The sequence below is a fragment of the Rhinoderma darwinii genome, chromosome 4 (assembly GCF_050947455.1).
Source record: "Rhinoderma darwinii isolate aRhiDar2 chromosome 4, aRhiDar2.hap1, whole genome shotgun sequence".
NCBI classification, from domain to species: domain Eukaryota; kingdom Metazoa; phylum Chordata; class Amphibia; order Anura; family Rhinodermatidae; genus Rhinoderma; species Rhinoderma darwinii.
This window is the reverse complement of record NC_134690.1, coordinates 401044862-401060106: the sequence shown is the minus strand read 5'-3', so window position 1 is coordinate 401060106 and position 15245 is coordinate 401044862. Positions and strand designations below refer to the sequence as shown.

General features: G+C 39.2%; 1 protein-coding gene across 1 annotated transcript in view; it reads right to left on the bottom strand.

Moving 5' to 3' along the window:
* The window catches only part of ALK (ALK receptor tyrosine kinase), a 180966-nt gene that overhangs the window by 20867 nt on the left and 144854 nt on the right, over positions 1 to 15245 (bottom strand). Inside the window, exons 12-15 of the mRNA XM_075863769.1 lie at positions 13980 to 14040; positions 7815 to 7879; positions 7090 to 7219; positions 305 to 402 (exon numbers count right to left, since the gene is read on the bottom strand). Coding sequence (XP_075719884.1) covers positions 305 to 402; positions 7090 to 7219; positions 7815 to 7879; positions 13980 to 14040 — 354 coding nt within the window. The remainder of the gene's footprint in view (positions 1 to 304; positions 403 to 7089; positions 7220 to 7814; positions 7880 to 13979; positions 14041 to 15245) is intronic.

Sequence of the window (15245 nt, the reverse complement as noted above, 5' to 3'; positions counted from 1 at the left end):
CCGGGTAAATGCTAATTTGCTTATACAATAATCTACCCCTACATAGGATCTGTCCACACTTGTGTCGTGGCTTCCAATTATAAGGGCACGTAATATAATTATACAATAGGCCCTAGTTTAAAAGTGTGGGTTTGGATATTATGGGAGATATGGTGCATTACGTCCTGAACAGACACTGACACGGGGGCAGGAGCAGTAAAGGCAAACGGCATAAGAACGAATAAGCAAACCACCAGAATTTTGAATGCTGCCTTTGATGTGACTACAGGATAGTGCACAGATGCCTTTATCCTTCTATAGATACCTGTGAATAAAGTGGTTTTCCTCCAAATACTGGGAGCCATTGGCTATATCACGAGCAACATTGAGTAAGTCCAGCATTGTAAGGGAAGATGGCTGATTCTGTAGAGACAAACGAAGGTTGGAGGTTAGAGGAAGAGAATGTGAGTAATACAAGAACAAAAAATATAACAAAGGATTATAACTATTATAGTACTGCCTCCAATGTACAAGAATATAACTACTATAATACTGCCCCCTATATACAAGAATATAACTACTATAATACTGCCTCCTATATACAAGAATATAACTACTATAATACTGCCCCTATATACAAGAATATAACTACTATAATACTGCCCCTATATACAAGAATATAACTACTATAATACTGCTCCTATATACAAGAATATAACTACTATAATACTGCCCCTGTATACAAGAATATAACTACTATAATACTGCTCCTATATACAGGAATATAACTACTATAATACCGCCCCCTATATACAAGAATATAACTACTATAATACTGCCCCCTATATACAAGAATATAACTACTATAATACTGCCCCTATATACAAGAATATAACTACTATAATACTGCCTCCTATATACAAGAATATAACTACTATAATACTGCCCCTATATACAAGAATATAACTACTATAATACTGCTCCTATATACAGGAATATAACTACTATAATACCGCCCCCTATATACAAGAATATAACTACTATAATACTGCCCCCTATATATAAGAATATAACTACTATAATACTGCCCCCTATATACAAGAATATAACTACTATAATACTGCTCCTATATACAAGAATATAACTACTATAATACTGCCCCCTATATACAAGAATATAACTACTATAATACTGCCCCCTATATACAAGAATATAACTACTATAATACTGCCCCCTATATACAAGAATATAACTACTATAATACCGCCCCCTATATACAGGAATATAACTACTTTAATACTGCTCCTATATACAAGAATATAACTACTATAATACTGCCCCCTATATACAGGAATATAACTACTATAATACTGCCCCCTATATACAAGAATATAACTACTATAATACTGCCCCCTATATACAGGAATATAACTACTATAATACTGCTCCTATATACAAGAATATAACTACTATAATACTGCCCCCTATATACAAGAATATAACTACTATAATACTGCCTCTATATACAAGAATATAACTACTATAATACTGCCCCTATATACAAGAATATAACTACTATAATACTGCCCCCTATATACAAGAATATAACTACTATAATACTGCCCCCTATATACAAGAATATAACTACTATAATACTGCCCCCTATATACAAGAATATAACTACTATAATACTGCTCCCTATATACAAGAATATAACTACTATAATACTGCCCCTATATACAAGAATATAACTACTATAATACTGCCCCTATATACAAGAATATAACTACTATATATACAAGAATATAACTACTATAATACTGCCTCCTATATACAAGAATATAACTACTATAATACTGCCCCCTATATACAAGAATATAACTACTATAATACTGCCCCCTATATACAAGAATATAACTACTATAATACTGCCCTATATACAAGAATATAACTACTATAATACTGCTCCTATATACAAGAATATAACGACTATAATACTGCTCCTATATACAAGAATATAACTACTATAATACTGCCCCCTATATACAAGAATATAACTACTATAATACTACTCCCTATATACAAGAATATAACTACTATAATACTGCTCCTATATACAAGAATATAACTACTATAATACTGCTCCTATATACAAGAATATAACTACTATAATACTGCCCCCTATATACAAGATTATAACTACTATAATACTGCCCCCTATATACAAGAATATAACTACTATAATACTGCTCCTATATACAAGAATATAACTACTATAATACTGCTCCTATATACAAGAATATAACTACTATAATACTGCCCCCTATATACAAGAATATAACTACTATAATACTGCCCCCATATACAAGAATATAACTACTATAATACTGCCCCTATATACAAGAATATAACTACTATAATACTGCCCCCTATATACAAGAACATAACTACTATAATACTGCAACCTATATACAAGAATATAACTACTATAATACTGCCCCTATATACAAGAATATAACTACTATAATACTGCCTCCTATATACAAGAATATAACTACTATAATACTGCCCCCTATATACAAGAATATAACTACTATAATACTGCTCCTATATACAAGAATATAACTACTATAATACTGCTCCTATATACAAGAATATAACTACTAGAATACTGCCCCCTATATACAAGAATATAACTACTAGAATACTGCCCCCTATACACAAGAATATAACTACTATAATACTGCCCCTATATACAAGAATATAACTACTATAATACTGCCTCTATATACAAGAATATAACTACTATAATACTGCTCCTATATACAAGAATATAACTACTATAATACTGCCCTATATACAAGAATATAACTACTATAATACTGCCCCCTATATACAAGAATATAACTACTATAATACTGCCCCTATATACAAGAATATAACTACTATAATACTGCCCCTATATACAAGAATATAACTACTATAATACTACCCCTATATACAAGAATATAACTACTATAATACTGCCTCCTATATACAAGAATATAACTACTAGAATACTGCCTCCTATATACAAGAACATAACTACTATAATACTGCAACCTATATACAAGAATATAACTACTATAATACTGCCCCTATATACAAGAATATAACTACTATAATACTGCCTCCTATATACAAGAATATAACTACTATAATACTGCTCTTATATACAAGAATATAACTACTATAATACTGCCTCCTATATACAAGAATATAACTACTATAATACTGCTCTTATATACAAGAATATAACTACTATAATACTGCTCCTATACACAAGAATATAACTACTATAATACTGCCCCTATATACAAGAATATAACTACTATAATACTTCTCCTATATACAAGAATATAACTACTATAATACTGCCTCCTATATACAAGAATATAACTACTATAATACTGCCTCCTATATACAAGAATATAACTACTATAATACTGCCCTCTATATACAAGATTATAACTACTATAATACTGCCCCCTATATACAAGAATATAACTACTATAATACTGCTCCTATATGCAAGAATATAACTACTATAATACTGCCCCCTATATACAAGAATATAACTACTATAATACTACTCCTATATACAGGAATATAACTACTATAGTACTGCCCCCTATATACAAGAATATAACTACTATAATACTGCCCCTATATACAAGAATATAACTGCTATAATACTGCTCCTATATACAAGAATATAACTACTATAATACTGCCTCCTATATACAAGAATATAACTACTATAATACTGCTCTTCTATACAAGAATATAACTACTATAATACTGCCTCCTATATACAAGAATATAACTACTAGAATACTGCCTCCTATATACAAGAACATAACTACTATAATACTGCAACCTATATACAAGAATATAACTACTATAATACTGCCCCTATATACAAGAATATAACTACTATAATACTGCTCCTCTATATACAAGAATATAACTACTATAATACTGCCCCCTATATACAAGAATATAACTACTATAATACTGCCTCCTATATACAAGAATATAACTACTATAATACTGCTCTTATATACAAGAATATAACTACTATAATACTGCCTCCTATATACAAGAATATAACTACTATAATACTGCTCTTATATACAAGAATATAACTACTATAATACTGCTCCTATATACAAGAATATAACTACTATAATACTGCCCCTATATACAAGAATATAACTACTATAATACTTCTCCTATATACAAGAATATAACTACTATAATACTGCCTCCTATATACAAGAATATAACTACTATAATACTGCCTCCTATATACAAGAATATAACTACTATAATACTGCCCTCTATATACAAGATTATAACTACTATAATACTGCCCCCTATATACAAGAATATAACTACTATAATACTGCTCCTATATGCAAGAATATAACTACTATAATACTGCCCCCTATATACAAGAATATAACTACTATAATACTACTCCTATATACAGGAATATAACTACTATAATACTGCCCCTATATACAAGAATATAACTGCTATAATACTGCTCCTATATACAAGAATATAACTACTATAATACTGCCTCCTATATACAAGAATATAACTACTATAATACTGCCCTATATACAAGAATATAACTACTATAATACTGCTCTTATATACAAGAATATAACTACTATAATACTGCCTCCTATATACAAGAATATAACTACTATAATACTGCTCTTATATACAAGAATATAACTACTATAATACTGCTCCTATATACAAGAATATAACTACTATAATACTAACCCCTATATACAAGAATATAACTACTATAATACTGCCCCTATATACAAGAATATAACTACTATAATACTTCTCCTATATACAAGAATATAACTACTATAATACTGCCTCCTATATACAAGAATATAACTACTATAATACTGCTTCTATATACAAGAATATAACTACTATAATACTGCTCCCTATAGACAAGAATATAACTACTATAATACTGCCCCCTATATACAAGAATATAACTACTATAATACTGCCTCCTATATACAAGAATATAACTACTATAATACTGCTCCTATATACAAGAATATAACTACTATAATACTGCCCCCTATATACAAGGATATAACTACTATAATACTGCTACTATATACAAGAATATAACTACTATAATACTGCCCCTATATACAAGAATATAACTACTATAATACTGCCCCTATATACAAGAATATAACTACTATAATACTGACCCCTATATACAAGAATATAACTACTATAATACTGCCCCTATACACAAGAATATAACTACTATAATACTGCCCCCTATATACAAGAATATAACTACTATAATACTGCCCCCTATATACAAGAATATAACTACTATAATACTGCCCCTATATACAAGATTTATTATGTCAGGGATAAACAGCTAAAATGTGATGTTCTGACTGCGGAACATTTTTCTTTTTAGCTGAGATTGTGTCCCTAATGCATCCGATACTAGGAAAAATCGAGACTGTTCTGCGAAGGACTATTTATGAGAGTAATTCCCTCTGACAATGCCACTCAGCCAGTCTGACAATAGATTACCGGACAATTCGTGTTGCAGAACGTTGTTTTTTTACAGTTTCTTGGAACATGAAAAATCTTTCTTCCAGGTCATGCTGAGCCGGACAGCTGCCAACGTCAGGAATAGAGAGCCTAAGATATGCTGCAAAAGACTGAATCCAGGTAAGATCGATCTATCTATCTATCTATCTATCTATCTATCTATCTATCTATCTATCTCATATCTATCTTTCTATCTATCTATCCATGACGTAACTGTTTAACGGATACCGCTATAGCCTATAGGTGACGGATGCCACTTTTAGACATCTGTCACCATCTACGGTTAATGTATATGTCAGTAGCTCTTCCTGGCGTGTACGGCAAACATAGGCCAAAAAACGTGATGTGAACAGTCATATGTAGATACACATAGCACCTGGTAAATGATGTAGGTACAGAGATAATGCTGCCTCACTGCAAATGATCTAGACAGGGATAGTACTGCTTACCTGTATCTCCAAGCAAATTATGTAGGCACAGAAAGTACTGCCTCCTCAGTTTTTCCTGTACATGATGTAGGCATAGATAGTACTGCATCCCTGTAAATGATGTAGGTACAGATAGTACTGTCTCCCTGTCTCTCCTGAATAAGGTAGGCACAGATAGTACTGCCTCCCTGTTTGTCAATGTCAATTATGTAGGTATAGATAGTACTGTCTCTCCCTGTAAATGATGTAGGTACAGATAGTGATGTCTTTCTGTCTCTCCCAGTGTATAATGTAGATACAGATAGTACTGCCTCCCTGTCTCTCCCAGTGTATAATGCAGATACAGATAGTACTGCCTGCCTGTCTCTCCCTGTGTATAATGTAGATACAGATAGTACTGCCTCCCTGTCTCTCCCAGTGTATAATGCAGATACAGATAGTACTGCCTGCCTGTCTCTCCCTGTGTATAATCCAGATACAGATAGTACTGCCTGCCTGTCTGTCTCTCCCAGTGTATAATGTAGATACAGATAGTACTGCCTCCCTGTCTCTCCCTGTGTATAATGTACATACAGATAGTACTGCCTGCCTGTGTATAATGTACATACAGATAGTACTGCCTGCCTGTGTATAATGTAGATACAGATAGTACTGCCTGCCTGTTTCTCCCTGTGTATAATGTAGATACAGATAGTACTGCCTGCCTGTTTTTCCCTGTGTATAATGTTGATACAGATAGTACTGCCTGCCTATCTCTCCCGGTCTATAATGTAGATACAGATAGTACTGCCTATCTCTCCCTGATAATAATGTACATACAGATAGTACTGCCTCCCTGTCTCTCACTGTGTATAATGTACATACAGATAGTACTGCCTCCCTGTCTTTCCCCGTGTATAATGTATATACAACCGTTTCCTTTAATCATTCTCATGTCACTCAGTAATGAAAAAGTCTGGGCTTTAGGGCACAACATTTATTTTGTAACCTATACATTTTGTTTTCTATAATCTTCTCTTACCAGCCTCGGACGTGTCTGTCTGAGAAAAGACTTCAGATCTCCACCAGCCATGAGTTCCAGCAGAATAAAGCGGGGCAAGGCCTGTAAACTTACTCCGATGCAACGGACTATGTTCTGGTGGTTAAATTTACTGAGAAGAAAAACAGAATGATATCCTCAGAGCATTGGTCACTTCCCTTCCCCAACTCCGTAAGTATTCAGCAGGGGGCGACACTGAGCACGGAAGAAAGAGAGAATAAAATATGTGCTCCATATTGAGGCATGATGGTAGCACATAGCTCATATCTCCAAACATTTAATTCCCATTGGCAGGACATTAAAAGCTCTTGCCCCATTTGTTTGAGTACACCCATAAAACCTACCAGGATGCCAATTTTTGGGAGCATTAGCAGGGACATAGCTATAGGGGTGCAGAGGTAGCAGTCGGATGTGGGCCCTTTTGCCAGAGGGGACCCAATAGCCCTGCTGCCACATAAGGGGACACCAGTATTATAAATAGCACATTGTAGGTGGGGGTCCATTAACAGATTTTGAAGTAGGGCCCAGGAGCTTTAAGTTACGCCTTTGAGCATTTGCGTAATCCCAGTTCACATTGAAGTCCATTTTTTGGAACAACGTCGTGAAAATTGGGACGGTTGAGTGGTATGATAACTTACTGCATCAGTCATGTAAAAAAAGGGTTGTAAATGGAGTTGCCCTTTAAAACTTTTTTGAAAGGCACTTACCTGATAATCAGCGCCTCCATAAGGAAGTCCAATTCATCCTGCTCAGAGCAAACTTCCGGCAGAGTCTGAAAGAAGAGGAAAATAGACAGACGCCTATTAAACAAAATTCCTCACTTTTGCCCACAATGAGCTACATGACAATATATTGAGAGGTTCAGGGGCAGTCATAGTATTCCTGGTAGTGTCCCTGGTGGCCTAGGGTGGTACAAGCAGGGAGCCATCAGGAATTTCTGGGCTCCATACAGCCAAGGAGTCTGGGCCCCCCTCCATTACCGAGGGTTGGGCAATAGAAAGTGGTACGCTCACGTTTGTACGTCATGCGCATTAACCGATTTTGGTACTGATCAATTACAGTAAAAGAACCATGGGTCAGCCACATGACCGGTTAATGCCCTGGTTCTGTTCAATTCAGCGAAAAACCTATTCCACTGATGGCATAGAATGGGATACGTCGCCCGGGGAATGGCCCTGGGGAAACTCCTGATGTCACTGTCCGTAAATGGACAGTGATGTCAGGAGCTTTCTCAGGACTGGAGTCCCCAGAGCTTCTACTAGAGCAGCGCTGCTCGGGGACTCCAGCGCTGCTCCCGATGTCCATATTTGGACAGTGATGTCAGGAGCTTCCCCAGGGCCAAAGTCCAAGGGCAGCTCCGTCTGGGAACTCCGGATTTGGAAAGCTCCTGACATTACTGGGGGACGACGACGCGCGAGGGGGCCTTTTTTTTTAGCCATGTGACTGGGCACCTGATGGCAGTAACAGTAGTACTGCCCTGATGGCAGCCCTGGGTACAAAAGGTTAGTACCTAATGGCCATGGTGGTCTAAAGTTGTGGTGGTTTAGAGAGGTATACAAGTCAGTACCTAATATCCCTGGTGATCTAGAGCGGCACAGAGGTTAATACCCAATATCTCTGGTGATCTGGGATGATGAATGGTAAATCCATGAAGCTTCTAGGGTAGTCATGGCTTAGTACCTGTCTGTGAAGGTCTGGATTGGGTTAGAGGCTAACACTTAATATTTCTGATAGTTAAAGTGATGATTGGGTTAATGGTATTATCTATGACCAACTAGATCCAAATCTCTCGGTTGATTAATTTCCAAATATTTCAATATAGGGGTCAGAACTCGAATACAAGTCATAAAGACACATGATAAATTCTGTCTGTTCGGAGCTCCCCCTAGTGGCGGCTGCAGGCAGAAAGATTATTATCAGTTATCTCTGTGGCTACGTGCCTGCCTCCCCCAAGGGGAGAAAGGGGTTTACAAAAAGAAAGAAACCCTTTGTGCGCCTCTGCCAGTTGTTTTCCCCGAGATAATAGATCATGTCAATGACGGGTGGGAGGTCCACGACTTTAATCCTCATCCAGAGGAACCGTCCTCTTTAAAGACCTTATGTGACAGCGACCATGAAAGGAGAAGTCCGTCAAGAAATGATCCAAATCCGCTGAAACAACGCTCTTACGGTAAAACAGACGCCTGTCCTGGTGCTGAGTTGGCATCTATAGAATTCAATGTATCGACAGTCTGAAGACTTCAAAAAAGACTAAACTGCTGACTTACAAGATGCTCGGCACATACTTAATATTCAGATTCCTCACATCATCCCCTCTCATCAGCAGCCAGAACCCTCCGTTACTCATTACCTTCTTATCTAACAAAATGTAAAAAAGGTCCCAAAGCAAAAATACCAATTAAAGGGACACAACGTGTCACATTTTCTTTAGCTACAGATGTAGCAGAGCTGGATTCTCATTCTACAGGTTGTTTTTTTGGTGCACTGTGATTGCTCAATCAATCACTTCGGTAGACATACCTGCAGTCCTATGTAAAACCACAGATGTCGAGAAAATCATGAGGATTATGCTAAGTGACAAACTCATCTCTGCTACATTAGGACGCCCATCACAGAGCTATGTGATGTATATTTTATTTGTTTTCACAATTTCTGATGAATAACAGTAATTGTTCCCGTTTTTACTACTTTACATAGTAAAGTGTGTCGTCATGCACAGACCTCCTCCCCCACTCCACCCCATTGCGAAGGTGGGCAATGGTGCTATGCCATCTACTTTCACAGCTACAAAAGAAAGAAAAGCTCTGATAGAAAATGAAAGGTACATTCTGGTCAAAACTGATTTTCTGTCTAGTGCAGGGCCAAATGGGCGGGGCATGACACCGGGATTCTCTCTATGGTGTGTCATGCACCACCCCCTCAGGTCCTTGCACGAAGTATAACGGTGTATAAGTTTACCCGCAAAGTCACTTTAAACACTATAATGGGAAAGATTAGAGTTAAGAAAGTTACGACAGCAGCGCATTCTACAAGACCTCCATTTTTTATGGATTTAATAACATTTAAAGTAAAACTCCTATCATCAAAGGGGCTCTCCGCTTTGTATAATCCCTTTTTGTTAGAAGTTTTCACAAACCATAAACTGATCACAGTGTGTCCTGCTGCTGTGCCCCCCAGTGATCAGCTGTAATCTGTGCAGGAACTTGGTAAGTGTTCAACTTTTCTGCAGCGCCACCGCAGGGCAAATGAGGTATTACACAGTGTCCATTCATATCAATGTGTTGGCCATGTAATGTATGGGTGTGCCAAGTTCTTTAGAGTAAGGCGGGATTCACACGACCGGGTCGCGTCCGAGCCCGAGTGCCGGCCGGTAAAATCGGCCATTCTGCCCGGCCGGTTTGCATAAAGTTATGCATCCGTGCCGGGCCGGGCAGGTCCGGACAGTGACATCATCGGCAACTCCTGAAGGGGAATCCCCATGTGTTCGGGGATTCCGCTTCAGGAGTTTCCCCTGATGTCACTGCCCAGATATGGACAGAGACATCAAGCGCTCTGTCCAGGAGCGGAATCCCCGAACACACGGGGATTCCGCTCCTTCAAGGAGCTAAAGTGCGGCTAGCACATAGCAGAGCGGGGAGATACCTCCCTGCTCTGCTATAGTGGCGTCGCTACAGTAGTAGTAGCAGCAGCTGCTGCAGCTGCTAGCGGCGCCATCAAAGGTATCGCCGGGCCAGGGCGCTTTTAACAAGCAGGAGAAGGGAGCCAGCGCAGCGCTCCCTTCCACCTGCTGTACACCCCGGCCCTGCCACACCGTGTACAGCGATGCCATTCGTCAGAATGGCATCAACTCCTCCTCACATGCACTCTGCGCTGTGAGGAGGAGGAGATAGAGCGCAAGAGCCGGAAAACCCAGCCGTCACTCGGGACACATCCCGGTGATGGCCGGGTATTACCTGGCCCCATAGACTTCTATGGGAGCCGGGCGGCCGGGTACCCGGGCGAAAATAGAGCATGTCCTATTTTTTGACGGGCGGTTTTCCCGGCTATCAAAAAATCAGTCGTGTGAATAGCCCCATTAGGGGTCTATTATTCCTAATGCAGCCGGGTGCCGGCCGATTTATGAACGGCCGGCACCCGGCCTGGAAACCCTGCCGTGTGAATGAGGCCAGACGTCCACTGTTGAGAGTCCTGAACAGTGGACCCCACTCTATTAACCCAGGATTTCCTAAAAAGTTATATGAAAATAGATTTTCTTGCTTGTGTCATTGGGGGGCATCATGGGAATCGGCTCCTTCCACTAGGGGGCTGACGCTAAGCAAAAAGAGTTGAGCTTCTCTTACACAGCGTATACCCAAAGGAAATAATCTGCTTCAATTTAGTGACCATTGGAGGTATGGTGTGAGAAGTATTGGTCTGTGCAGCCATTCATCCTCTGGATGTAAACAGGAATGTTCCAATTCACTAACAGCAAGCAGAAATCTTGAAAATGGGGAGGAATTGAACCAAAAAGTTTATTAGAAAGTTATAGAACTTTCCGCTATATAATGATTTGCACAGAAACTGTAAGGGGTATGTTCACACGGCTTATTTTCGGACGTTTTTTGGGCCATAAACGGCATAAACACGGCTGAAAAATCGGAAGCAGAACGCCTCCAAACATCTGCCCACTGATTTCAATGGGAAAAACGGTATTCTGTTCCGACCGGGCGTTTTTTTACGGGCCGTTTTGAAAAACGAGCTCCAAAAAAGGCCGTGAAAAATGCGAGTTTGCTTAAAAAACGGCTGAAAATCAGGAGCGGTTTTCCCTTGAAAACAGCTCCGTAATTTTCAGCTGTTTTTGACTCTGCGTGTGAACACAGCCTTACAAGTATTTCCAAGTTGTTGGGGGCAATAACTTTTGTATTGTTTACTTTGGGCTCCGGAGCGGTTTTATAGCCTTCTTCTGTTTCTATTATCATATAGTGTATATATGTGGAAGGGTCGGCTTTTCGCCTTCTGTTTCCAGAATAATATAACAATCCGGGCCCATGGCTACTCCTGTATCAATTATTTGTAAACGTATAAAAAGTCAAATACAAAAAGTTACATTGGAGGAAGAAATAAGCCCCATGTCTCCAGACTCCAACATAAAGAGAATGGAGAAGAAGCGCGACCGCGCGCGCGCACCTGCAGAACTCTGCCCGTGATTTAAGACGTCTCAGACAGGACGTTTTATGAGTCAGCTCTAAGAAGGCGCCGGCTTCCGGAGACACGTCAATGCAGCACGGCAGGAATAATGGATGGCCGCTGTGTACCGCAGTTTTATAGAGGATGTTGGACCTGTAACTACTTCAATCACAAGGAGCTGACAATCACTGATCTCCCCGGCTCGGCTCGGACCGACTTTAGTGTGAATTTATTGTTCGAGATGTTGGTTGTCCAAATAAGACGTCAATCAAAGTTAAAAGACAAAAAACCTTTGTAACTTTTTGCCGGTCTCCCAAGTAATGATCGGATGCCGCCTCGTTCCAGATGTAACTTTGATTTACTCTATCAGACGGGCAAATCCCTACAGGCAGCGCCACCAATCATAAAAAGATTCCCTGTTAATGAAGTTGCTGCTCCGTCCTTTTCTGTCAAGTTTTTTACAGATTCTATTCAACCGTTTCTTATCTGTTTTTGGGTGACGATCAATATGGTCACCAATACAAATCCTACAAGGGCAGAGGTTGTCACCTAGTTTTGTTAGATATGTAGTGATGTGGGGACTGAGCACCAGAGTCTGACCAGCCCACAAGGTACCAGTGGGCTCCGGCTCTGACCCAATAATGGGCCTCAATGATCCTGCAGAAGGCAACCCAATTTGTTGGTGACTTTGTAGCCAATTACTTGCCACTCGGGTCTATTTCTTATGGGATGATTCACATTAAATCTATTAGACCTTATTGATCTGTCCAGTGCGTGCAATGATAAGAAAATTATAATGTGATTATAGGAGACGTGCAGATGATCTGTATAGATTGGGGGGGGGGGGGTGACCCTCAGAGACATCTCTTCTGGTGGACCCTAGGAACCCCGGTCTGACACTGCTTGGCACCTTTGCATGTGAGAAGTCTGGTATAGCTGGGTCAATCTCTCTCTGGGATCTTAGTAATGACCATAATGGTGGACACCCTATTGATCAAGAGAGGGATTCTATAGGGATTAATGACTTTAACCTCTTAACGACCCAAGCGTTTTTATTCCCCTAAATTACCCAACTATTTTAGTGATTTTGCACATGTAATAGTTAAAACGGCCCTATTTTTATTGTTGGGCTACCCAAAAAATGTTTTTTTCCCAGACACAAACAATTTTTTTTCATAACTTTTTTTTAGTAGTAGTTATATTATTTTTCTTTAGTTTTATTAGTGGTAAATTGTACAAAAAAAGTTTAAAAAAAAAAGACATTTATTTTTTATTTTATTTTATTTCTAATTTTTCACACTGAAATAAAGCTTTAGATTAGGTTTCTATTTTGTTTTGTTCATTTTGATATATAATACTTGCATGATCGTTGTGGATCTTTCAATGGTTTGGGTTGGCGTGGGCTGTCTATTTTTTTGGAGTTTTGTTTCCCCCCCATAATATGTCCCCATATGTCTCTGGGGGATATTCACACATTTTTTTATGCAGTTACCTGGCCTAGTGAATGTCCTGAGGGGGAGGTGCATGACACATGCATTAAAGTAACACCAGAGAGAGAACGCCTGTGTCATGCTCCGCCCCCTCAGGCCCTGCACTAAGCACACTACACTGTGAACATTTTTGCCTGAAGTTCCTTTAAAAGACAATTAAAGCTGTAATAATATTTAACAACTTGACAGAAGAGGACGACTCAAGGACTAATTTACTGAAAATTTAAAGGAGAACTCATAAGCTACAATTTCATGAACCTCTTGAATGTTTTGAGGTCTAAATTGATCAATGATAATCATTCAAATGATAAAACATTTAGACCCAAGTTTTACAGAATCCTCACGTCAGTGAAATTGTGTTATATTATAATGTTATTACAGTTCCCCTGCCCCCAATCGAATCCTCCAGCTACGGCTCCCATCCAGGGATGGTAAAATACAGCAGACCCCTGGTGCTCCAGTCCTCTCTGTCTAAGTCTCGTGTCTATGGCGGTGGCCTCTGTCCTACTTCACCCTGTGGTCAATGCTCATTCCGGCTCTAGTTTATACTGTAGGAAGCCCATCCTGTCCTAAAGTTAGTAAGAGAGTCCTCCGTAAAATAGGTAAATACCCCCCTAACAAGACATTTCACCAAAGGATTTCTGATGCCTCTGAAGGTGCCTACAAATGTATTGTGCAGAATGGATCTACACATGGTGGGAGGTCGTGGGGATTGTTGGGGGTTTAAAGGAACCCCTGTAGATGTCCCCCGGATCAGAACTGGGTAGTTTGAAAGTCTGAAGGGTAGAAGTGCCCCATTAGTGGTGAACCTGGGGTATCTGAAATGATTATAGCTGGGATCCCACTAAGAGGAGGCACATTTGCATGCACTTCACGTTCCATCTTTGAGCGCCCTCATATCTATTTGCCCTCAAGTGTAATAAAATGTGAAGTATTTTGTAATATTTCCGGTTGGATGTCCAGGTCGCCATGACATGACGCACATCCTTATTTATTTAAGTTTTTGTTCACCGTAGGTTTGTTCGTGACAAGGATTCTTCAGGGCGTGATGCTCTTGTTTATGTCCCTCATGAGGGGGGTCTGTGTTTGGCCATCAGTCTCCTAACCACCCTGCAAAACGGCGCCCCCTTCTTGGAGAGCCAAACCGAGATTTCGAGCTCTGGCAGATATATGAACGGCAGCCTATGTAAAAGCACAGGCGGGATCTCTCTAATATTTGGAGGCCACTGGTCCCCGATCCTTGCAGGGTCTTCTGGCTTGGAGGGTTGAGGGCCCTGCCCTTTTTGAAGACCACATCGCTTTGAATTTTATATTTCAATAAAAATTAAATAAAAAAGTGACTCCCAACCTTTTTAATATGTAGGAACCACCACCTGAAAATAGCGGGATGTTTAGAGAGGACAAGACATTCCACAACTCTCACCCATTGCTACGTTCTGGCCAATGATTGTTGACTCTTTGGTTGTCTCTATAACGAGCATC